Source organism: Calliphora vicina, chromosome 5, assembly GCF_958450345.1.
Source record: "Calliphora vicina chromosome 5, idCalVici1.1, whole genome shotgun sequence".
Lineage (NCBI taxonomy): Eukaryota > Metazoa > Arthropoda > Insecta > Diptera > Calliphoridae > Calliphora > Calliphora vicina.
The window spans coordinates 13,946,797-13,972,806 of NC_088784.1; the positions used below are offsets into that span (position 1 = coordinate 13,946,797).

At 30.8% G+C, this 26,010-nt stretch overlaps 3 protein-coding genes across 4 annotated transcripts; all 3 read left to right on the plus strand.

Annotated features, from left to right (window-relative positions):
* The first annotated feature begins 5,852 nt into the window (after positions 1–5,852).
* On the plus strand, positions 5,853–20,355 carry Cirl (Calcium-independent receptor for alpha-latrotoxin). Of its 2 annotated transcripts, XM_065514237.1 has the most exons (11): positions 5,853–6,626; positions 6,688–8,213; positions 10,888–11,115; positions 11,188–11,392; positions 11,454–11,694; positions 13,490–13,658; positions 16,141–16,370; positions 16,441–16,538; positions 16,612–16,798; positions 16,867–18,638; positions 19,649–20,355. In XM_065514237.1, the coding sequence occupies exons 1-11, from the start codon at positions 6,571–6,573 to the stop codon at positions 20,124–20,126; spliced, it is 5,190 nt and encodes a 1,729-aa protein (XP_065370309.1). In that variant the 5' UTR covers positions 5,853–6,570; the 3' UTR covers positions 20,127–20,355. The 2 variants fall into 2 exon arrangements, with proteins under 2 accessions (XP_065370309.1, XP_065370310.1); XM_065514238.1 differs by lacking the exons at positions 13,490–13,658; positions 16,141–16,370; positions 16,441–16,538; ... (1 more) ...; positions 16,867–18,638; positions 19,649–20,355 and adding an exon at positions 11,802–13,110 and having other exon boundaries at positions 6,419–6,626; positions 11,454–11,732.
* A 1,791-nt stretch (positions 20,356–22,146) lies between these two features.
* Positions 22,147–22,847, plus strand: Vps25 (vacuolar protein sorting 25). The gene is made up of 2 exons (XM_065511777.1): positions 22,147–22,273; positions 22,335–22,847. Exons 1-2 carry the CDS (start codon positions 22,224–22,226, stop codon positions 22,807–22,809), a joined length of 525 nt encoding a protein of 174 aa, XP_065367849.1. The 5' UTR covers positions 22,147–22,223; the 3' UTR covers positions 22,810–22,847.
* Positions 22,848–23,657: 810 nt separating this feature from the next.
* On the plus strand, positions 23,658–25,954 carry Gle1 (nucleoporin GLE1). Its single transcript, XM_065513766.1, has 3 exons — positions 23,658–23,714; positions 23,779–24,081; positions 24,138–25,954. Exons 1-3 carry the CDS (start codon positions 23,703–23,705, stop codon positions 25,854–25,856), a joined length of 2,034 nt encoding a protein of 677 aa, XP_065369838.1. The 5' UTR covers positions 23,658–23,702; the 3' UTR covers positions 25,857–25,954.
* Positions 25,955–26,010: the final 56 nt, after the last annotated feature.

Consider the following 26,010-nt stretch of genomic DNA (forward strand, 5'->3'; position numbering starts at 1 on the left):
ACAGCTGATTGGTTTATATGAAAAATTAAAAAAATGTAATAAAACTTAAAATGCAGTAGATATTTGAATAATGCTAGCTTATCTTATTTATGTAAAAAAATAAAAATGTTTTTAATAAGCTAGAAATAGGGCGATATTGAAATATAAAAACATTCTTTGACAGCAGCTTGAACCAACCATGCAATAAATAAGTAATCAGCTGTTTCATTGCCAGCACCTTATATGAATTCTGCTTAAATTCATCAGTATAGAGAAATTTTCAGAGCTGTAAAGATGTGCCCGTTTATAAAGCTCCGTGAAAAAAGTTTGAATCCAAATTTAAATTAAAAAAAAATTATATTTTCAATAAGAATCTATTGACAAATTATAAATAACATTATAAGCTATATATTAAGCAACAAATTAAAGAAAAATCTTACAATTTAAATAAGAAAACTAAGAAATAAAAAATACTTGTCCAGCGGAGTCTCAAAAAATTGGGAACAAAAGACAAGAAAATTGTTCAACTGTGTGTGAAAAAATCCAGTTTTTATGTTGGAAAACCAGTTTCTATGAGCAACGCCTAATTAAAGGAGAAACTTTATACATAAAAAAATCAATTAATTTAAATCAAAAGAAAAAAATTCAATAATGTCTTGGCTGGAAAAAAACTTTAAAGAAAAAATAACTAAAATGAATAGCTGTGGGCGTTTTGCACCAAAATTTAATAGACCTTGTCTTCATCATCATTTCAAAATATGGAGTTATGGCTGAGGAATCTTTGTAATCGTCGTCATATAATGAAATTTTAATGACCCTTTTCAACTCTTGCTTATTGTATGTGTGGTTAGTTGTTGGTTTTTTCTGTATCTGGTAATTTTTTCCAATATATATGTACAACATACAAAGAAGAATAAGAAAAAACTCATCATCATATACGTTGTTGTTTTTTACTTCTTATATATGAGTGTTTTTGTGTATCTACACATGAATACCAACAACAACCAAAAAAAACAACATTGGGAAATGCATTGAGATTATGAAAGTATGCAGTAAAACAACAACAATTACATACTTTTAGTATCTGTGTGTTTTTGTACTTGTGTGTGTTACGTGCTTTGTACATTTCCCAACTTAAAAAAAGGAAGTTTCTTTTAATGAATAACAAGATAATGGAATTTATTAATTTCTATTGGGGATTTTATGCTGTAAAATAGAATATATTAAAAGGTAAGTGGTATATTAATATACATTTTTTTAATGCATTAAAGTTTATTTCCGGGCTGTAAATTTCATTTTATTTTTGGCAATTTAAAAAATACTTTTATAAATTTCTCTCTAAATCTCTTAAAATAATTATCTAATTGAATATCATGCCAAACAAAATAAAATTTACATAAATTTATTCAAAATCGGTAGATTCCAATTTTTATTCATAACTTCGATGGGAGGAACATTTATCTAAAGCAATATTGTATGTTTTGTAACTTTCTGAAAAAAATACTTATCACATTATCACACCTTTATTTTGTTCCCCATGTGAATGAGTAATTCGAAATTTAAAATCATCATAGATATACAGTGGCTCCAACGCATAATCGGACAAGATTTTATCTAATGTAAATGTGCTCTAAACATCAAAATAATGCACCAAAAAAATAGTTTTTTTTTCGCTTATAATTATACTTCACATTCCAATATATCTAAAAAATAACAAAAATTAAAATTTTCATAACTAAAACTGTAAATTTTTGCAGAAAAACCAAAATAACTCAATTTCTTGAGTTCAACACATAATCGGTCAAAGTAAAATAGGTATTTCCAAGTGTCCGATCAATATTTAGTTGCAAATCCTTTGTTGTCTAGTGTGGCCTGTAATCGCTTTATATTCGATTTTACCAAGTTTTGGCACACTTTCGTCTCTTTTGAGTTCCATGCCTCTATCTAGTAAGGACTCTTCTAGCTGAACTAATGTGTTACTTTTTATATGATGCACTCTCCTAGCTAATTGCTGCCAAAGATGCTCAATTACATTAAAGTCTGGAATCTGTGCAGGTGGTTCTATATGTTTGGAACTATTATGGATCAACCTTAGCTAAGCAACACCTGTTGTGTGCTTGGGATCAGGTATAGTCTCCATTTATTAGTGATAATATTGCATCGTTATGACAAAATTTTAGTGCTTCAGCTCAGACAACTTGATCTTGACAGCAAACGTCATTAATTGTTATGATAAATAATTGTCAAGTATAGACAAGGACTTAGGAATTTATTTCGAATTCCTCACACTATATATTCGCACTATTTCCTTAAAATTTTAAATACAAAACCGAAAGGTTTAAATGATATTAAAACACTTGTGATCGAATAATTATTATAGGATCTTTTTGCGATTTTTGTTTGGAGATATAAATGATTTGCTTTCATTTATTTTCTTTCAAGTAGGAACACAATATAGATCCATAAAACTTTATATTTAGAGCAAATACACGACAAATTTAAAAATTTTAATGAATGCTGTTAAAAACTCTAATAAAAGTAAATGGACACTAAATAAAAATTATTATTTTTTAAAAAAAAATTATAAAATTATTTATACTTATTTTAGCAGATATCTGCGATTTTAGTTGTCGAGTTCTAGAAAATACTCATGGACAACCTTAAATCTACAATTTTATAATATTCTCAATATTTTTGATTCGCGTTAAGTAACCACAAGTCGAAAATAAGGGATCCACATTAATTTTGACAGTTATTTCTCTCAATTTCTTCTTAATCAGCCCAATTATGAATAAAAAATTCCCCTGGAGTTTGTTTCCAGGCAGTTTTTTCACATTAAATTTGAATAGAAAAAATGGGATAAGGGAAAAATACTCCCGGGAAATTTTTATTCATCATTGGTCTAATTTTTCTTTTATATTACTGTGAGAAGGAAGTTTATGGTTAGTAGTCGTGAGAATTAAAAATTAAGAAGTTATTTATAATGTATTGTTAAAGATCAGCTTTATTGAAAATTAATTTTTATATGAACCCCATGTTTACAAAAAATTCTCCAAGTTATAAAACGATTATTTGTTTTCAACAAAATTTCATCCCAATTTTTTTCACCAGAATTTTTTTTACGAAAATTGTTTTACCAGAATTTGTTTTTGGCGTTTTTTTTAGCAAATTGTTTCCAACAACATTTTTTTTAATAATTTTTAAAAAATATCCAAATGTGCAAAATAAAATTCTTGCTATAAATCAACATCATCGAAACATACCAAAAAAGAGATGATTGTTATTTTTATAACTGAACTATTTATTAAAAAAGAACGGTATTTTTACATAAAATCTTCAAATTTACAAAAAATTTTCCAATTTTGCAATCAATTTCGTTAATTTCACAAAAAATCGTTAAAGTTCGATCGAGTATTTCGTTTTCGGTTAGACCAAAAATCGGATTTCGCTCAGTTTTTTGGGCGAATACCTAAATCGAAAATTTTATAAAGACAAAATAAAGATCTTCGAGAAACAACATCACAATATTATAGCTTAAAACCGAGTACTCATATATTATTGTAAAATGTTTATGATCCCCCAACTGATATTAAAAAATCGTCTAGAAAATTTGAAATCTCATAAAACTCTTTTTTCGCAAAAAAATTTTAAAATTTTATGTAAAACCGCAAATTCGAAAAATTGCAAATTTTCTTTTAAAATTTCGATTTTACAAAAAAGGAAAAATTAAAAATTTTATTTTTTTGAAATCGCCTCTTTAGAAAAAAAGTAATATTTTTATATTCTGTTTTTCTGATATAGGTTATATGGGGGATAGAGGGAACCCATTCTGGTAGACAAATTTAGCTTCCTATAAAACTGGTTTATGTCCAATTTCATTACGATATTAATTATTATAAGACAATTATGAATGTTCAAGTCATTTTCTTAGGGGGACTTTATATGGGGACTAGGGACAAATGTTGCCCGATTTTCGCCACTTTATAGTATAATTTCAAAGTACTTAGATCTAATTTGTGCAAAATTTTATCACGATTGCCGCTTAATCAAAATATTTAACTGCTCAAACAGTATTCCGGAGGCACATTTGTATGAAAATCCGTACGCACTATAGTAATCATAACAACGCCCCCTGTTATCAAAATGGAAAAAGATTTACATACGTTTTTAACAACAAATCTACCATTATTCTACAATGAATTGCAAGTCATTATGTTTAGTTTTAAAAAGTGTAGACACAATAGAAAATGAAGCTACAGATAAAATTGTGCACAAATATCTAGAAAATCCAACTTTGTAGGGTTAAAAGATAGCCAAAATTTGATTTTCGGCAGATATCAGGTCAAAATTTTACGTCTCGGCAGCTCGAGGTTGTGTGGCCTTTAAATATGAATACTCAAAATTGAACAAAAATATTAATTTGTCAGGCAATCCGCAGCTGCGGTTTGAAGAGTCAAGCTTTTCAGACATGTTTTTAAAGAATTTTCAGAATTATATATAAAAAGAGAGTTTGGAAAAGCGATTGCTGTCATTTATAAGACATCACACATCTGATACAAAGTTTTAGCCAAGTTTTCATTACTCAATGACAAGTTGTCATTACTCAAATACAACTATGAAGTGGTATAATGAGAATAATATTGATGTTATACCAAAACACATCAATTAAACAAATTGCACAAATCTTCGTCCAATCGAGATATATTGGGCAATTGTTAAACGTAAATTGAAAAAGAGTGCAGGTACAGTAAATAACCAGATTTTGATGAGAAAAAAGTGGAATAAATATGCTGGAATAACGGTAGAAGTGGGAAGAAAAGTTGTGCAGCTATTAATGGGAGGCATAAGAAGAAAAGCCAGAAAATTGATTGGCAATAAAGACACATAAACCTACAGTTATATTTTTTTAAAGCTTAATAAATTACCTTTAATTTCATGTATAAAATGTTAACATACTTTGTTTCATTTAAAAGTTATGCTCGCTTTAATCCGTACGGATTTTAAGTGGCCACTTCTTTACCAAACAAAATTTATCAGCTCATTTTATATTGCTCTAACGTGTTTTCAACAGACAGACAGACGGACGGACGGACATAGCTAGATCGTCTTAGAATCTTATAAATACTTTTGTGGGTCTGCGATGAATATTTTGATGTATTACAAACGGAATCTTTTTTGGTGGTGGCTACACAGAAAAAATTATATTTCAATTCAAACATTTATCCCATATTGAACTGGTTTCAATTATTTGTTTGTCTTTCATCACAAATTTAAAAAAAAACAACAAAAACTATTACGAACTATTTTGAGTGATTTCTTTTTTACAACTGAAAAAAGAAATCACACAAAAAAAAATAAGTTCCTTTAAGTATTTTTGTTTTATAACTAAACAAATATATCTTAATCATTCTTTCATTAATTAAACAACATATTTTTGTATTTTTTTTTAGGTGAAATCTACCAAGAAAATCCTATATTTGTACAAATGGATGGTTTGCTACAAAGACATCTTTACATGGGGTAAGTTTACACTTATTTATATCCATTTTATTTTCTTACCAAATAGTACTTAGGTATAGGATTTTTTTTTATCTTTTGTTTATCATTTTATTTAAAAGCGTTCAGGCGTTTGATGTTATCTTGAAAATAAACAAGGAATTTTGTTATTTATTTAAAATGTAAACAAACATTCAAAACCGCCAGCTGTGTGTGGTTGGTTTAGTGTTTATATCATGTAAACAAATTTGATAACAAATGGCTGAGAAAAATAAATATTAAACATAATAAATATGTGTAAATGAATCACATGTGGCAACAGTTGTGTTAATCTGTTTATGAATTATTTAATTTTGTTTTAGTTCCTTAAACTATACTGCCATGAAGCTGGGATGTTTTTGAAAGCCGTCATTGCAGCGGATCGTGATAACTGTCATCTTTGAGGATTTGGATCTGGTACATATGATATGTCTATGCTAAATTGACTAAACTAAAATGAAACCCATCACAAATAATTTGCAAACTTAACTAATTGTTAACTGCTAATTCTACTCCACTTAAATGTTGTCACCTCACTAAGTATAAAACAAAAATAAAACAAAAACTCAGTAAAAAAAAAAACTATAAAACTCAAGTGTAAAAGTATCATTTTTTTATATTATATTCCATTATATTATTACTCTATAACATTGGCCCTATTGGTCACATTTGAAATATGAAAAGTCTCGTTACAGGTACCTCATCCATCTTTAAGAACCAAACCAATCTTAATTACAAAAATCCAACTTTAAACATCGTCAACAACTTATTAATTTCATCAACTATATTACTATATTATATTTTCACTATATTGTTTGATTATATTGTTAATTATTATATTAAAAACCCAATTGAGTGTTACATTAAACATTTTATTTACACCTCAACTAATCGCTTTATTAAAACCAAACAAAATTTTTAGCACCAAAATATCAAACGGCTTATGCTTGTGAAGGTAAGAAATTAACCATAGAATGTGAACCGGGCGATTTGATAAATCTGATACGAGCCAATTATGGAAGGTTTTCGATAACGATATGCAATGATCATGGCAATATGGAATGGAGTGTTAATTGTATGTTTCCCAAAAGTTTAACGGTGCTCAATTCAAGGTAAATTTTCTTATTTAATTTCTATAAAAAGTAGTTTCTACAATCATAATTACCTTCCTAGATGTGCTCATAAACAAAGTTGTAGTGTTTTGGCTACGACCAGCATGTTTGGTGATCCTTGTCCCGGCACTCATAAATATTTGGAGGCTCATTACCAATGCATATCAGCGTCACAAACTTCGACCACTACAAATCGTCCCAGTCCGCCACCTTGGGTTCTATCGAATGCTCCACCTTTATTACCAAATGGTAGTTCTTCTATTATAAATCCTGCCGTCTTATCGCCACCTTTGCCACCAGCCCAACGACCACAAATGCCTATACCGGGTTTGGCCAATACAAATCTGCCATTAGGCGGCCTGCCAAATGCGGTGCCTTCCTCTCCCGGTCCACCCACTATGCATACAACCTTGCCAGGTGGTCGTCTAAAGGCTGGCTATAATAGCACCGCTTTAAAAACACCCACCCGTCACGATGGTCTACCGCCACCACCGCCTTTGCATCATCATCATCATACATCAGCATTGGGTCATCATCCAGCCAGTGATCAGGGTAAGGAAGGTCCCAATAGAGGAGCAGTAGGATCGGGGGGAGATCAACATAATCATAAAAATCCGGCAGAAACCAAAACAAGCAAAGCTCCTGTTAGTAATAGCAATAGCAACAACAATACCACCGCTCCACCCAACACTAGAATACTAACGGGCGTAGGAGGCACTGGCAGTGATGATGGCACTTTACTTACCACCAAAACTACCACCCGGGGCCAACAGCAGCAATCTCCCTTGCCCACTGGCACCACCACTGCCTCCTCTTTGGGCAGTCTGAACACCACTTTAGGTGCTGGTATTATAAAATCCATTAACAACATCAATCTCAACACTGGTTTGGGTGGGGAAGATGAAACCAATATGTTTTGTGGTCCCACCAATGCCCGTAATCTCTTTTGGAATATGACTCGTGTGGGTGATGTAAATGTACAACCCTGTCCTGGTGGTGCTACCGGCATTGCCAAATGGCGTTGTGTTCTAATGAAAAGAATTAGCCTGGATGATGATGAAGACTCATCGGCAGCGGCACAACCACCCATTTGTAATGGCACCGCCTGCCTCAATCTAAGACTACGTAATTTTGAACCCACCTGGCATCCCTTGACACCCGATCTAACCCAATGTCGCAGTCTGTGGCTTAACAATCTGGAAGTGCGCGTTAATCACCGAGACTCTTCGCTCATTTCAATAGCTAATGATTTGTCCGAAGTGACTAGTAGTAAAACTCTGTATGGTGGCGACATGTTGGTCACCACAAAAATCATACAAGCCATGTCGGAGAAAATGTATCACGATAAGGAAACATTTCCCGATCAGCGTTTGCGTGAAGCTATGATTTTGGAGTTGCTGCAGGGTGTGGTGAAGACGGGCTCGAATCTTTTAGATGAATCACAACTGTCCTCATGGCTCGATCTTAATCAGGAGGATCAAATGCGAGTTGCTACCTCGTTGTTGACCGGTTTGGAGGATAATGCTTTTCTTTTGGCCGACACCATTATAAGGGAGCGTAATGTGGTGCAGAAGGTTAAAAATATATGTAAGTAGTTGTGTTTTGCTATTAAATACATTATTAATTTCGTTATTAAAAATAATGCACATATTTGGTGTTTCGAGAAAACAAACCAGTTTAACATTTTTTAAATAACTTACAAACATGATTGATTTTTCAATATGCCTCGATTTTTTAACCTATTTTTCATCCTTTTTCCCAAATAAATTTTTTTCACCAAAAATTATTTTTTTAATCAAAATTTTTATTTTCACCATAAATTTTTTTAATAAAATAAATTTGTTGCTTCAAAAACTTTTATTTTATCAAAATTTGTATCATAAATTTTTTTTTCAAAATTTTATTTTCACCAAATTTTTTTTTTAACAAAATTTATTTTTTTTCTCTATAAATTAGTTTTTTAGCATCAGTATTTCACCTTAATTTTTTTTCTCCAAAAATTGTTCGTAATTTTTTCAAAATTTAATATTTACCAAAAATTTTTTTTTGTTCATTAGTCTTAAAGTATACTTTTGTGAAGGTTAATGCTGCACAACAGTTTTATTACAAATTACAATTCAGTATAACAGTTTTTTTATAAGTATAACTACTTTATAACAGATTATTATTCAATATAACTGTTTTATGACAGTATACAGTTCAGTATAACAATTTTATGACAGTTATAAATCATAATAACAGTTTATAACTTATTATAAGAGTTTTATTGCAGTATATAATTCAGTATAACAGAGTATAACAGTTTTTTTAACATTATACTATTCATTATAACAGTTTATAATTCAGTATAACAGTTTTATTTCAGTATTTAATTCGGTATAACAATTTCTAAGTCATTGTAAAAACTTTATAACAGTTTAATACTCATAAAATTTTTATAACAATTTATAATTCAGTATAACAGTTTTATTGCAGTATACACTTAAGTATAACAACTTTATAAGAGATTATAATTTAGTATTATTACAATATAACAGTTGATAATTCAGTATAACGGTTTTATTACAATATACAATTTATGACAATTTATAATTGAGTATAACAGTTTTAAACTCAGTATAACAGATCAGAATTCAGTATTACAGCTTTATTGTAGTATACAATTAAGTATGACAACTTTATAACAGTTTATTATTCTATATAACAGTTTTATTACAGTATATAATTCAGTATAACAATTTTATAACAGTTGATAATTAAGTACAACAGTTTTATTACAATGTTCAATTAGTTATAACACTTTATAACAGTTACTAATTCAGTATAAAAGTTTTAATTACAGTATGACAATCAGTATAACAGTTTATAATCCAGTATAAAGTTTTATTACATTATTATATAACGCTTTATAACAGTTGATAATTCAGTATAACAAATTTTTTTACAGACTCCTATTCAGTATATCAACTTTATAATAGTATTTATTTCAGTATAACAATTTACAAATCAATATAAAAGTTTTATGACAGTATATAATTCAATATTACAGTTTAAAGGTCAATATAACAGTTTTATTACGGTTATAATTCAGTATGCCAGTTTTATAACAGTTTATAATTCAGTATAACAGTTTTTTTTACAGTATACACTTAAGTATAACAACTTTATAACAGATTTTAATTTAGTATTATTACAGTATAACAGTTGATAAGTCAGTATATCAGTTTTATTACAATATACAATTTAGTATAAACAATTTATGACAGTTTATAATTGAGTATAACAGTTTTTAACTCAGTATAACAGTTTATAATGTAGTATAATAACTTTATAACAGTTCAGAATTCAGTATAATAGTTTTGTTCTAGTATACAATTAAGTATGACAACTTTATAACAGTTTATTATTCAGTATAGCAGTTTTATAACAGTTGATAATTTAGTATAACAGTTTTATTACAATGTACAATTAGTTATAACACTTTATAACAGTTAATAATTCAGTATAACAGTTTTAATTACAGTATGCCAATCAGTATAACAGTTTATAATCCAGTATAAAGTTTTATTACAATATATACCATTTATAACAGTTGATAATTCAGTATAACAAATTTTTTTACAGACTCCTATTCAGTATAACAACTTTATAATAGTTTATCTTTCAGTATAACAGTTTTATTACAGTTTACAATTCAATATAAAAGTTTTATGACAGTATATAATTCAATATAACAGTTTAAAGGTCAATATAACAGTTTTATTACGGTATATAATTCAGTATAACAGTTTTATTACAGTTTAAATTTCAATATAACAGTTTTATAGCAGTTTAAAGGTCAATACAACAGTTTTATTACAGTTTTCAATTCAATATCAATATAACATTTTTATAACAGTTTAAAAGTCAATATAATAGTTTTATTACCGTATAACAGTTTTATTACCATATATAATTCAGTATAACAGTTTTATTACAATTTACATTTCAATACAACAGTTTTATAACAGTTTAAAGGTCAATATAACAGTTTTATTACCATTATTATTGAGTATAACAGTTTTGTTACAGTTTATAATTGAATATAACAGTTTTATTACCCCATATATCAGCATACCAGTTTTAAATTTGTGAAAAATGAAATACATATTTGACGACAACCAAAGTCCCACTTAATTCCATCACTCTAACTTAATTACAACAACAAATAATTAGAAGATTTTAACATTTTCCTCGGTTTCTCTACTCTCTTTTGCAATAGTACTCTCGGTGCGAGTTTTGGAAACTAAAAGTATACAAAGCAATGAAGTCTTTCCCGATGCCGAACAATGGCAAATAAGCGACGATAGAATAGAATTGCCTCGGGCTGCCCTAATTGAAAACAGTGAGGGCGGTTTGGTGCGCATTGTGTTTGCAGCATTTGATCGTTTGGAATCGATACTAAAACCTTCCTATGATCATTTTGATCTTAAATCCGCCAGAAGTTATAGTAAGTTAAATGAATATTTTGTAATTTATATGAAAATTAATTTTTCTTTTATTAATTTTCTCCAAAAAAAAGTACGCAATACTGCCATTTTAGCCAATGATAGTGATTCCGCTAATTCCCAACAACGTATACGCATTTTAAACAGCAAAGTTATCTCGGCCAGTTTGGGTAAAGGACGCCACATACAATTGTCTCAACCCATTAAATTGATTTTGAGACACTTGAAGACGGAAAATGTAACCAATCCTACTTGTGTTTTCTGGAATTACATAGACCAGTAAGTTTTATAGGTTAAATAAGGATGTTATAAAATATTTTATTTGAAATTTGTGTTTTAGTGCCTGGTCGGCTAATGGCTGTATACTGGAGTCCACCAATCGTACTCACAGCGTCTGCATGTGCAATCATTTGACCAATTTTGCCATACTTATGGATGTAATGGACGATCACACACACTCTCTGTTCACCATGTTCGATGGCAATATGCGCATTTTAATTTATGTCAGCATATCCATTTGTTTGGTATTCATTGTGATAGCCTTATTGACTTTGAAAATATTTAATGGCGTATTTATTAAGGTAAGAACCTCAAGACAACAAAATCATTTAAATCGTTCGCGTAGGGGCCAAGGCGGCGGCTCAGCATTGGGAGGTGGCGGCTCAGGAGGTGGTGGTTTAGGCAATAGCATGGGTGGCAGTACTAGAAGGCAAAATAATATTATAGATCAAACACATGAATCTATACAAATAACAAATACTACAAATGCAAATACTACAAATTCTGGCTCTGCAAATGCTACAAATAATATACAAAATTTGCAGCAACAATTGAATTTGCAACATTTGCAAAATCTTACACAGGCTCCCTCCAATTTAAATGCCAATAATTTCATACAACACAATTCCATACGTAATTCAAATCGTAATAATCTGAATGCCAACAATTATAATTTGCAACAAATGCAGCAGCAACAACAACAGCAGCAGCAACAACAGCAAGTTGTAGCTGCTGCTGCGGCCGCTGTGGTGGTGGCCAACAATAATCAGCGCAACTTGCAAATGAACAATTTGAATTTAAATCTTAACCTGCAGCCACCTCATAATCATCACAATCATGGTCACAATTTGAATCACAATCATTTGAGCCACCAGCAGCAGCAACAAATGGAAACCTCCATGTCCAATACTTCGGCGGCGGCAGTAGCAGCCGCTGCCTCCATAGCGGCCGCTTTGCAACAGCATCATAATAATGTAAACACGAATAATGCCGCTGCAGCAGCCGCCCTGGTCGCCCAAGCCAGCAATAATTTAAATGTCAATAATCGTAACAATAATCATAATAATAACAATAGTAATAATAGTAATCGTATTAATAATTCTGATCCAAATAATATTATAATGCAAGGAAATATGGATGATTTACAATATAAGTGGTGGTGGTGGTGAAAATAGTTATTTTTACTTTTATTTTTTTTTTTATTGATTTAAGCTGATTTTTTCCATTTCATTAATTATATATCTATAATATAAATACAAATACTTTAAGTAATTTATGCACTTTTTTGTGATATATGTTTTAAGTAGTTTATTAAACATTTAAAAGAAAAGAAATCATTTTATTTATATTTTTTTTTAGTTTAGTTTTTACTTAAAATAATAGGGAATTTTAAAACAAGACTTAAAACTATAAATAATTTAAAATTAATTTTTATTCCAAATGTAAATATTTAAATTTTTATTTTAACCATTTTTTTTTAGAATTTTTAAATAATTATATTTTGAAAGTAATAATTTAAAGCCTGAAATTGTTTCTTTGTATTCATAATTTTCTGTTAACTCGTAATTTAAGTAATTTATCATGTTTAAGTCATTTTTATAATCCTTTCATTTCAAATTTCATTAATTTTTTAAAATATATGTGTGTTTATTTTTAATTTTCAACTTAAATAAATAAATATGTTTTATTTTGTAATAATTTTAATTTAAAAACCAAAATGTGTGTTGTTGTTTTTATTTGTTTATTAAAATTTTAAATTACTTTCTCAAACTCTAAATCTCCACCACCAACCACCATCACCAAAATTCGTTTAAAATTCTTTTATTTTTAATTTTTTATATTTAAGCCTTAATTTTAAGTCCAGTTTAAAACTTTTTAAATCTGCTTAAAATAGTTTTAATCTTTAAACATAGACTGTTTGAAAATTAAGGCTTAAGTTTTAATTAATTAAATATTTTTATATCTTTCCAATTTCCTTGTATTATTTTTTTTGTTTGTTTCAATTGGCTGTAATTTTTTTTTTTATTATTTTGGCTTTATTCTATTTTTATTTCTACTATTTTCTCTTTTCTCTCTCTCTTTAATATTTCTTTACAGTCTGCCCGCACCTCTATTTATCGCAACATTTATATTTGCTTATTATTAATCGAAGTTCTATTCCTTATTGGTATCGAACAAATCGAGGCAAATATAATATTTTGCGGTTTTACTACTGTATTTTTACATTGTGCCATATTAACGGCCATAGCATGGTTTTGTTTTGAAGGTAAGTTAAAAATTTTATTGAAATTATTATCATTAAATTGTAATTTTAATATTTTGAATTTTCGAAGATATCTTAAAAAGCTTATATATCGCTCATTTGCTGCAACAACGTCCTAATTCAAAAAAAATCGTTTTGAGAAAAACAGCTTTGAATATTTTATGACATTTTACTATTTCTTAAATAAATTTTGAATTTTTTTCAAAATTCGAAATTGGAAAATGTAAGAAATTGGCTACATATAAAACTAAAATTCTTTTTTTTTTAAGAATATTCATGATTTCGAAATTATTTTAACAAAATTTCAAAAATTTTCGAACATAAGTTCGAATTTTCGAACACATGAATTCAGAGATCATTGTTGTTATCAGGTCTAACAAATTTTAAGTTCGAAATTGGAAAATGTAAAATTGCTTTTTAAGAATCCTCATGATTTCGAGATTATTTTAGCAGCTTTAAAAAATTTTCAAACATAATTGTCAATAGATTCATGCGTAATCTAGAGATTATTTCAACAGCTTTACAATTGTTTTAAATTTGATTTAGAATTTTCGATCGTAATATTGCATTGTCACCAGGTCAAAAAATGTTTATGTTCGGCATTGGAAAATGATTTCGACATTTAAACATTTTTCTAACATAATTTCGAAGAAAATTCAGTTACACAAACAAACAAACAAACTTTAGTCACACTTTTATCGAAAACATTTCAATTAAATACACTTTTATGACACCAAATTTCTCTAAGTTCTAAAATCTTCTTTACTTTCAAGAAGTTATGAGTGACAGTGTGCACTCATGCTTTTATAAATGACAAATATTCCATTGGTAGCAATTTCGGACAATTATTAAGGTAGATTGTTTTCCTTTAAGCTCAATGCAGTTTGTCCAACGTTTTACCAACGTTTTTATCCCTTCCAAAAAATAAGATTTGTCGAGGTCATTTAAAGTAGTTATTTTTTGGAGTCAAATCTCTTTTCGCCGAGACATTTCTTGAAGTTTGGAAACAAGAAATAGTCATTAAATCCGTAGAATAGGGCGGAAGAGGGAGCAATTCGTAGCCTAATTCAAGGATTTTTACCATGAAAATTGCACACGCGTGTACCCTTTTGTAGTTTTGGTATAACAAAACTGTGATAAAATTGTTTAGGTTAGAAAGGATTGTGTACAAATTACATCTGCACACAGAGAACCTCGGAATTCATTGTAATTCCCTTCATCAAAACGGTAAAAAGTAGAAAAAGGTTATTATTTACCTTAATGCAACGAAAATATTGTACAGTACATGACTCATAATATCCTCCGGACCAGCGAGGAATGGTTTTTTATAGCCATATAAGCCAGTTGCATTGTAATCGTCTATGGTGTCGAACACTTCACCTAAAATACTACCATACCTAATAAATGTTTGGTATCTGTCATGTCTAATTTACCTTGTAGTCGTACTCTATTTATGGGGTTGGTCTCTCAACTATCCAGCTGTCAACTTCCCTACTTCACATCCTTCTCGGTAGAAATAACACAATTTCCTGGACTTGATATCAATGCTGAAATCCCCGGATTAAAAAAAAATATTGTTTTAGCTATCACAGCAACAACACTTGATTGTACTCCTGACTTTATGCTGTACTAGCTGAATAAGTAATTATTTTGCTGTGTTGTATTGTTTTATTATTTAAAATGTACTTTAGCTTCAAAACTTATCTTCGGGATTTAAACCAATGATATTTATATTTATAAAATATAAATTACCAAATCCACTGATGTTCTCCCTTATATTTGTATAATTAAACATTTATAGCCTAGAGTACTGTTCACGTAAGGATCAAAATGTCCTTTAAATTTCAATTTTTTCATAATTATGGTGATTATATCGGCTCACATTTGCATAATTAGTGGATTCACAATGTATCCTATCATATCGTGATGTTCTAATATTTCACAATGGTTTGAAAATGTTTTCATTGCCTTTCAAACAAAAAAAAATCCTAAAATAACACTTTTCTGTATGCTATGTTTATTGTGCTGTCGTAACCAAGCAACAGAGACCTGCGCAAAACGCGTAAGAGCCGGATAAGCACAGCCGCCGAGTGGTGAAATATTAAGCTATTTCATTACAGATTTTACAAATTTGTCAGAAAAATGCAACAACCATATGTTTCAACATAAGTTCACATGCTTGAGTTAACCATTTTCAGAGCATTTTTCTGAAAACGTTGTAAGATCTGACAACCGTAGCTTTAGAACATTATCACAATATGACATGATAGGATACCTTGTGAAACCTCTAATAATTTCAGTAAAAATGTATATTTTTAAAAAACTTTTGGAAACAGGTCTTTTGTTTCATCAGATTAAAATTTCAAACGGTTTATTAAAAACAAGTTACATATCTAAACAAAAATACGTTAAATACCCTTTCAAATCTTTATATAAATTGGATTTAAAACAAATTCTTTATACGTATGTCTCTGTCCTTTTATAGCATTCCAATCCTATACAACACTAACCACCGATGATATATTGCTGGAGGTTGATCAGACCTCAAAAGTTAATTGTTACTATTTACTCTCATACGCTCTATCATTTACAATTGTGGCCATATCGCTGGCCATAAATCCCAGTACCTACACCGAAAATGATTATTGTGTATTAATGGAAACGAATTTTCTATTCTATGCCACATTTGTAACGCCGCTAATGATATTTTTAATGGTACGTACTTATATTAATCACTACACATGATATAAATTTTATTAATAACTTTAAAAAATTTGTTTAAAAGAGTGCCTTGGGTTATACTTTCCTGTCGTGGGTTATAATGTGTCGCAAATCACGTACCGCTCTTAAAAATAAAGAACATACTAGATTGGCCAATGTTAGGTAAGTTAGACTTACTTCATTTCTTTAGCATTACAATATTTTTATTTACAAATTGTTTTTTTTTTATATTTAGATTTGATATACGCTGTAGTTTTATATTTTTGCTGTTATTGTGTGGTGCCTGGTTTACGGCTTATTTCTATTTAAGACGTTCAAAATTGGACGATGAAATGTCCCAAATATATGGTTATCTATTCATTGGTTTCAACACCATGATGGGTATTTATATATTTGTGTTTCATTGTATACAAAATGAAAAGGTATAAGTTTAGCTGGCAATTAATTTTTGTGATTTTGTTATTTACTTTTGAGTTTTATGTTATTTTAGATACGCCGTGAATATCGCAAATATGTTAGGCAAAATTCTTGGCTGCCCAAGTGTTTGCGCTGCTCGAAAACTTCTATATCTTCGGGTATTGTGGGCGGCAGTGCTTGTGGCATGAATTCGGCCGGCAATACGGGCACTTTGAATAGCAATACAAACGCTTTGGTCAACTCAACGGGTACACAGTTGAAGAAAGCAAAAATTCCTCTGGGAGATGCTAATGAGAACGATGAAACCGGCAACATTATAACGGCCACTGAGGATGCCATCATGGCCTCCAGTGACTGTGAGCTAAATGAGGGTGGCAAATCGAGAAGACAGGGTTCTTCATCTAACAGCAGTGGTGTGGGGGTTGTGGCGCCTGGAGGCACTGTGAAGAGTGGCATAATACCAGGAAACCTGGTGCTGCAGCATGTTAATAAAGTCAGTGATCCCAGTTTGCAGGGCCATGTAGTGCTGGAGCGTAATGCCAATGCTTTAAGTGGTCCGGGTACAACTGGTACCTTAAGATCTACGGGAGGTATGCGCACACCCAGTGCTGGCCATACCTCGCCCACCTCCTCAGTGAGTTCAACACATTTGATATTTGGCCAGGGTCATAAACAACAGCAATTAGCTGCAGGCAGCATGAATGGTGGGGGCCAACCACCACCACCAGAAGGTTTTTATCATCAGCCAGATTATTATGCCTGGCAAAAGGCCAATAAGGGAGCTCAAGCTAGAGACTATCATGGTCCGGGGGTATCACCGCAGCAGCAGCAACAGTCGCATGAGTTCTTCTATTGGACCCAGAAACATAATCAGGGCCAGGGCAAAAAGAAACGAGGCAGTAACACTGGCTCTGACTCGCCCAGCGGTTCATTGCACTCGCGCAATACGGCCACATCTCAACAGATATTGTTTTATCCTTCATACAAGAAGACTTCAATGAAACAACAGCAACAGCCAACACAACATCCCTACTATGCTGAAGCCTTAGATCCGGGAGCTCCTCCGCCCCACTACCAGCAGCAGCTGCAACAGCAGCAAAGACGGCCACATCCCTATCAACAGCAACAACAACAGCAGCAACAATTGTCTTCAGACGATGAACAAATGGAGCATGCCGCACATGCCCATCTGTTGCAGCAAATGAATCGTCGTGGTCCCGGGCCCGGAGAGTTTGCCATCTCCCAGCCGGGCACTCAACAACGTTACTATAGAAATAAGCATTCCAACTGTGATTTAAACCAACCAGATAAATTTGATTTAACCCGTGGTGTTGGTGGTGGTGGAGGTGGAGTCGGCGTCGGTGTGGGCGGTGAAACCTACTACAACCAAGGTTCATTGGCCAGTGATAATGGTCCCGTATACGAAGAGATTTTAAGTAATCGTACCTCAGATGTACAACATTACAATGTCGACGATTTGTTACCGCATCATGACTACGAAGATGAACGTGTCATGCAGGCCGTCTATCAGCGCCAACAGCAACAACAGAGAATGTTGAAAAATCGCTATCCTCATAATGGTGGTGGTGGTAAGGGTGGTGTTGCGGTCGGTATTGTGGGTGGTCCTGTTATAATGCCGGGCAAAGTTCAACGTCCCCAACACGATTATGTGGATGATTTTGAGGGTCATGAGGCTGAAAGTCCCTATACGGATGATGAGGACGACGAGGAGGAGGAAGAGGAGCCCGATGATGAGGGCAGTGATGATCATTTACCGCCACAAAGTGACGAACGTATGCGTAGGCTAATGGCTATGCAGGATGCTGATTTTCAAAGAAGGTTTCAGTAAGTAAATGAAAAGAGAAATCATATTTATATTATTCACCATGAGTGGTAGTGAATCTCAATCTATGACCTATTTTTTGATATCCGGCTGAGTCATTAACATAGTCTTCAAGGATATCTAATGATAGACCTGTCAAAGATCTTTTAATGACGTATAAAACGCCATAAAAATTCGTAACGACAATGGGTCAAAATCGGGACAAATATTTTTTAACCCGTTTTCTTTCACCATAAATTTTCATGAATTTTTTTTCACCAACAATTTTTTTTCCTCTAAAATTTGTTCACCAAAAATTATGATGATTTTTTTTTTCACCAAAAAATTGTTTTTTTTAACCCAAATTATTTTTCACCACAGATTTTCATGAATTTGTTTTCCTCTAAAATTTTCATTATTTTTTTTCACCAAAAAATTGTTTTCCTCTAAAATTTTTTAAATCCAAATGGGTCAAATCGGGACAAATATTTTTTAACCCAATTTCTTTTTCACCACAAATTTCCATGAATTTTTTTTCACCAAAAATGTTCATGAATTTTTTTCACCAAAAAATAGTTTTTTTCAACCCAATTTCTTTTTCACCACAAATTTTCATGAATTTTTTTTTCACCAAAAATTTTTTTCCTCTAAAATTGTTTCACCAAAAATGTTCATGAATTCTTTTTCACCACAAATTTTCATGAATTTTTTTTTCACCAAAAATTTTTTTCCTCTAAAATTTTTTCACCAAAAATTTTCATGAATTTTTTTTCACCAAAAAATTGCTTTCCTCTAAAATTTTTTAAATCCAAATGGGTCAAAATCGGGACAAATATTTTTTAACCCAATTTCTTTTTCACCACAAATTTTCATGAATTTTTTTTCCACAAAAATTTTAAATCCAAAAAAATTTTTTTTAGCAAAACATTTTTTCACTTAAAAAAATTTTTTTAAAAAAAAATTAATATTTTTCATTGTAGAAAAATTAATAAAAAATTCTTTTAATATTTTCAATCTCCCACTTTTCCTTTAGGCGTCAACTGCGTAAAAATGCCCAAGCCAGTGAGGGTACAGCATCAGCGCCCTGCTACAATGACTATCATGAACCCCAATATCCCTTGCCGCCACATCAGCAACAACAACTGCAGCAGCAGCAACAACAGCAGCCACAACTACAACAGCCGATAACGGTTTTTGGGGTAAGTAGCGGTGCTGGTGGTTCAGTGCGTAGTTTCAAAAAGACTACAACTGCCAACGGTAGCCGCTTAGCTGTTAATGAACTATTTGCCACCACACATGGTCCACCCTTGCCACCGGCCAATCAACATCCCATGCAAAAGAAGCAACAAATGCAACAGCAGCAGCAACAACAACAGCAGCTGCAGCTACAACAGCAACAACAAATATCACCACAATCAGTCAACAATATGCCAGTAGTGGGACGCAATATATCAGCCATGTTGGATGAAAATAATACTGTGAGATGTTATTTAGAGCCTTTAGAAAAGTAAACAAAACAAATTAACAAGAAAACAAAAAAACAAAACAAAACCAATTAAATTTAATACACAAAAACACTTTAAACATTTTATATACATATAAATATTTATATATATAAAGACATTAATTATTATTACATGTTCAAGGTGTATTTATTAAAACAGATTAAAAGAAAAAAGAAAAGAAACAGAAACCGATCGATAACTTAGTTAAGCTAAAATTTAAATATATTACAAACAAAACTCCTTCCTTATCCCCAATCAAAGTAACAAAACAAACAAAAAATTCCTTAAAGCAACATTAAAATCCTTTCTCTATATAGAAAACAAAAAAAACAAAATAATGTGTAGTAGAGGCAAAGCAAAAACCGCGCATTAAATGTAATTTTCAAATGGAAAACAAACAAAACAAAAAAAATTCAAATTATATACCATTACACTTGTAAGCTAAAGAAATACATTAAATGAAAAGATATATAATATATATATAAATTAAATAAAAACTCCCCTATAAAACAAACAAAATAAAAGAAAAACATTTGTAACTTTAAGTATATAAACTAAAGAAAGAAAAACCTGCTATAAAAAATGCCATTTTGTTGACAATTAGATTGATATTTTTATATATAAAAAATAATTCGATATTTATTTTTTAATTTTTTGTTTTTATGTTTTATAACAAGCAATGTTTTCTTCTTTTTTTTTGTACTTTAATGCAAAATATTAATATATACATATATTTTTATGCAAATACAAATCTTTTTTTATTATTATTATTTCAAATTTTGTGGTTTTGATAATTCCAAAAAAATTTATCAATTACATACAACCCTTAAGTAACCATTTAGTTATTAAGTTGAAATTAAGCTAATTTTAATGATTAGATGTAAAATTTCTTAAAAAATGAATCCCTAAACTAAAAACCTAAAAACCTGCCCCTCTCCCTTTGTAACCTCCCCCCCATGTGTAAATGCTTAGTATTTAAGATTTTGTTAAATGCAATTTATAATTTTGATTTTTCTTTTTTGGTTTTTATTATTTTCTCCAGCTTTAAATTTATGAATTTATTATTATTTTTTGTTTAGTAACTTTTTAAAAGGACTCTTTTTTTATATATATTTTTTATTATTATAATTATTATTATTTTTTATTAACAAAGACTTATTAACATTGTGTTAGGGTATGCTTTATTATTCTATATAATATTATATTTTTAATAATTAATAAAAAGAAAAAGATGAAAAAAACACACACAAATGTAAACTTTATGTAAATTTATAAAACTCATATTTAAAAAAAGAAAAATTAAAAAATTTAATAAATGTGTATAGTATGAAATGAAAAAAGGAAATTGCGTTATTATTTTCGTTATTTGAAAACTTTAGTAACAGAACAGAAAATCAAGTTTTTTAATGTAAAATGGGTATAATTGGGTCTATGTCCCAAATTACAGAAATATTATGCTTTCAATTTGAAAACTAAGTTAAATAATATTTCGATGTATATTTATTAATCATAAATCATATTTATTAATCGCTTTAAAACTTATTTTACGAATTTTTAAATCTTTTATCAACTGGCAAACACTTTTTCTTGAATAGAGCTGTTAATTTGAAATTCAGAGGAAACGGAAACGAAACGCCATGTTTTACATTATTGCCATATGCACTTTACACTAAACAAACATAAATGTGGCAACATGGTAATTTTGTGACAAGGTGGCTGCCTAAAAAAACAGTTGCCCTCAGTAGACATTTTTAGCATTTTCCTAGAAAATTCGGTTACATTATTATTCAATGTATCTTTATTAATGTTTAAAGATAAATTTTAAAACCAATTTAAGAATTAATAAGTATATTCTTTAAAAAACAGCAGAATAATTTGTTTATTTAAAATTAACAGTATCTTCTCATCATTGCTAACATCATTGCCATACACACTATCAACAATTGATATGGCAACATTATTGTTTTGTTTACATTTTGTGACAAGGTGGCTGCCCAAATAAAAAACAGCTGTCTACAATTGAGTCATTATTTTTTGCATTTATTAGTAGAATAAGTAAATAATAGCAACATAAATTAAAACATTATTAAAAATAAGAACAAAATGACAGATTTTCAATGGCCCTGGGAATATACATTTCCACCATTTTTTACGTGAGTAAACAATTTTACCATTACCATGCCAAACTAATAATAAATCAATCATTTTTTAAAGACTACAACCCCACGAAGAGACACGCCAACAGCAGCTTAAAGTCTGGTGTGATTTATTTCTAAAATACCTCAAACATCTTAACAAATTCAGCGTTAACATACACGAAAACACATTTCCTTTGTTTTTCAATGAGTCCCTGAATCGACGTTTATCACCCGAGATGATAGTACAGATTTTGGAACAACTACAAAATACCAGACATGCCCATCCATTGGATAAGAAACGTCATGAATGGCAGGTGTATTGGCATACGTTAGATGAGTATGGTAATATGATTTATGACTGGATACAGGAGACGGGACAAACTAATAGTGTTTGTACACTATATGAAATTAGCCATGGTGAGAGTTCGGAGGGTAAAAGTTTTTATAATATTGACGAATCTGTATTACTAAGTGTATTACGGCAAATGGAGGAAAAGGGTCGCTGTGAGATAATAGAAATGGATGGTAGTTATGGTGTTAAGTTTTTCTAGGTTGTTTTTTTAATAAAAATAAAAGATACCCTTCAAAAGTTTGTGTTTATAATTAAGGGGCAATTCTCGGGTATCTTAGGAATAAAAGTTTTTGGAAATTTTAAAATCATCTTGAAACGAATTCCATATATATTTCATATTGATTTCTAAAAACATTCAAATCATAAATGACAACATTGAAATAAAAAAGGTTGTATTTAAATTCTCTAAAAAGAAAAAAAACATTTATTACATTTAAATCATGGCAGAACAAGCATTTAAATGAAATTTCTATTATTTCTTCTGTTTATAGCTTCTTGAATATTTCGAATTTTCGAACATATTATAAAAAAACTTTTATTCTGATACTATTTTGAATATACTTTAGAATAAATGAACATTTTTAATTTTTTTATCAAAATATTTTAGTTCGAACTTGAAAAATTTTATAAATTGGCCTCAAATAAAACTAAAAGTATTTTTTTAAGAATCCTCATAATCTAGAAATTATTTTAACTGCTTAAAATTTATTCAAACATAAGTTCGAATTTTCGAACTTAATATTGCTTTGTCATCAGTTTTATACATGATGCTTCCAACATAACTTCGAATTTTCACTTTATATACATTAAGATGTGGTAAAATGTTGAAAAAAGTCGAAAATATTCAATAAAAAGTACCAAAATTTCGATTTAAATAAAAAAGTCGAATGTACGACGGAACAACCTTTAAAAATCTAAAAATGTCGATTGGTCGACTTTTTGTTTCAACTATGGAACCCTACATATGATTATTTACTTTTAAAACATCTCTGTCTTTACAATTTCGTAAACATCTGGCAATCTGTATTGTTTATGCCGCTTTTTGTTTTTTTTTTGTCAGATTTTTTTGTAAAATAAATTTGTTGCACGAAAATGGCTAATTTTGTAAGTATTTTGGGAAAATTTCTTATTAAAACATTAAAAAATCATTAAAACTAAAAAAATCTAGGCCCTCAAAGTTGAGGAAATCATAAATGAGGTAAATAAAATCCATTTAGTGACATTACAACATGCGGCCGAAATTTCTCCATTTGTGCATGATCGCTCCATTGGCCCCGATATGGAATTGATAGATTATAAGGAAAATGAATTGCCTAAGGATCGTTTGAAGGGTGAAAATATTGAATTAAACAAAGATTTGACAAAAAGTGATAAAAATGAAATCAACAAAAAGAAAACGCCTTGTAAAGAGAAACAAAACAGCCCCCACCACAATGAGGAGAAGTTGCACAGGGAACCTAACAGTTTGCATGTGAGTTTTGAATATTTTAACTAGTTTGCTAGCTTATTAAAACTATTATAATTTAGAGTTTAGATTTTCAAACGATAAACTCCAGCATTTTGCTTAGAGATGCTGAGGAAAAACGTAAACGTTCGATACGCCAACAAATGATCGACATGCAAGAGAAACACTTGAATATAATGCATCAAACTTTACAACCCTTAGAGGAGAAACAGCAAGAGGAGCGTCGTAAATGGCTGGAAAAGAAGCGACGCAGTGATTCTCAAATTCTACAAAAGGTCGAACAACAATCCGTCCAGGACGTCAAAGAACATGAACGTCAATTGGAAAGTTTACGCCTGCAAACACAAAAACAATTACAATTGATATCCTTTCAGGGAATTTCTCAATATCAATCGAAATTTCGGCATAAATATGAAAGCATTGTGCATCTGTTAATGTCCATAGACAAGCAAGCCTTAATGTCTTGTGCGGAGTATAATAAAAAATTAAAGGAATTGATACAGATGTTTGAGCAGTTGATAGGTAAAATCAAGTCGGGTGAATGTGGACCCACCGAATTAAAAACGGCCGAAAATTTGTGCAAATCTTTAGAGGATTTAGAAATAAGTATATTAGAGGCTTGTAAGCAGGAGAAAACCAAGCTGGAAGAACAACAGAGAGAACAACAACAGAAAGAAGAAGAACTAGCAAAACAAGAACAAGCTCAACAGGCTCAAAAAGTATCCGAAGAACAACAGCAGCAACAACAACAGCAGTTGCAGGAACAACAGCAGCAACAACAGACACAATTAACCAACCCTCCTCAACAAATTTCTACAGAAACACCCAAGACACAACCTCCTGCACAGCCACCCAACACAGATAGTGGTAGCATGGGCTCCTCTCAATTTGTTAGTGCTGAACGTTTTGAGTTCTACACAAAAATCAATACATTTTATCAGGAAAAAGTTGAAAGAGTCAAAGTCTTACAGTCCGATGAGTCTATGAAAAAGTATCGTTTTGATTGTCAGAAAAACATTAATATACCAGTAAATGCCATCTCGGCCGTTAGCCAGCAACATATACAGGATAAATTTGATAAACTGTTTACATTTGTAACCGCACAACCTACATTGGGTAGAGATTATTGTATTCTGCTGATGGCCAAAAAGTTTGTGGGTCAAGGAGAGACCACCATATCCAGTAATCCGCAGGCCGCCTTTCCCGTAGCCTCCGTCATTGTTTCGCTATGGAAACATATACCCGAATTCGGTCAACTATTTCTGGCTTATGTCTTCAAAGAGTGTCCGTTTCTGGTGCCCTACTTTATACCCCAAAAGAAGGGACAAACCATAGAAGAATACTCAAAAGTATTGGGCTATCGCATAACAGAGGGTCAAATTGAGACCCAGGATATGTATTTGAAACGGCAAACGGGTGTGGCTCGTCTCTATGCAGCTGTAATGATAACATTAGGCCGGCAACAAGATGGTCCCGCACATCCTTATGGCATAGAACATGCCTGGCGTTGGCTGACCAACTTTGTAGCCTTAGATCCGTTACCTGATATCTGTGCCACTTTAATTATGGAAATATTACAAATTGTAGGCAGCGATTTGTGGTCGGCGTATGGCAAACAATTTGTCAAATTGCTGTTCTTTATACAACAACAATATTTTCCCAGATTATCGGCAGTGGATGAAGGTGGCCCAAGAGCCAGATTAGAATTGTTATTAGGAAACTTTTTACGAGAAGGACAAATACAAAAGCCTCAAGGTATATTGCCGCCAGGATTTTGGTAAGAATTTAAATTACATTTACATATTATTAAAAAAACAAGCAATTATTATTGCAAACAAGTCTTAAATAAATGAACCCGAAAACTGAAAGGGAAAAACAATACATCTGTACAATGTACTATCAACTGCATTCTATATACCTAGAAGTTGAAAAATA

Bases quoted from the DNA above. Each gene is read 5' to 3' on its own strand.
- Cirl (XM_065514237.1), top strand. From the start codon at position 6,571: ATGGAATGGAGTGTTAATTGTATGTTTCCCAAAAGTTTAACGGTGCTC. The intron at 8,214-10,887 runs GTAAGTAGTTGT...CTTTTGCAATAG, and splicing joins GCAGAAGGTTAAAAATATAT to TACTCTCGGTGCGAGTTTTG. The intron at 11,116-11,187 runs GTAAGTTAAATG...TCCAAAAAAAAG, and splicing joins TAAATCCGCCAGAAGTTATA to TACGCAATACTGCCATTTTA.
- Vps25 (XM_065511777.1), top strand. From the start codon at position 22,224: ATGACAGATTTTCAATGGCCCTGGGAATATACATTTCCACCATTTTTT. The intron at 22,274-22,334 runs GTGAGTAAACAA...CATTTTTTAAAG, and splicing joins ACATTTCCACCATTTTTTAC to ACTACAACCCCACGAAGAGA.
- Gle1 (XM_065513766.1), top strand. The intron at 24,082-24,137 runs GTGAGTTTTGAA...ATTATAATTTAG, and splicing joins GGGAACCTAACAGTTTGCAT to AGTTTAGATTTTCAAACGAT.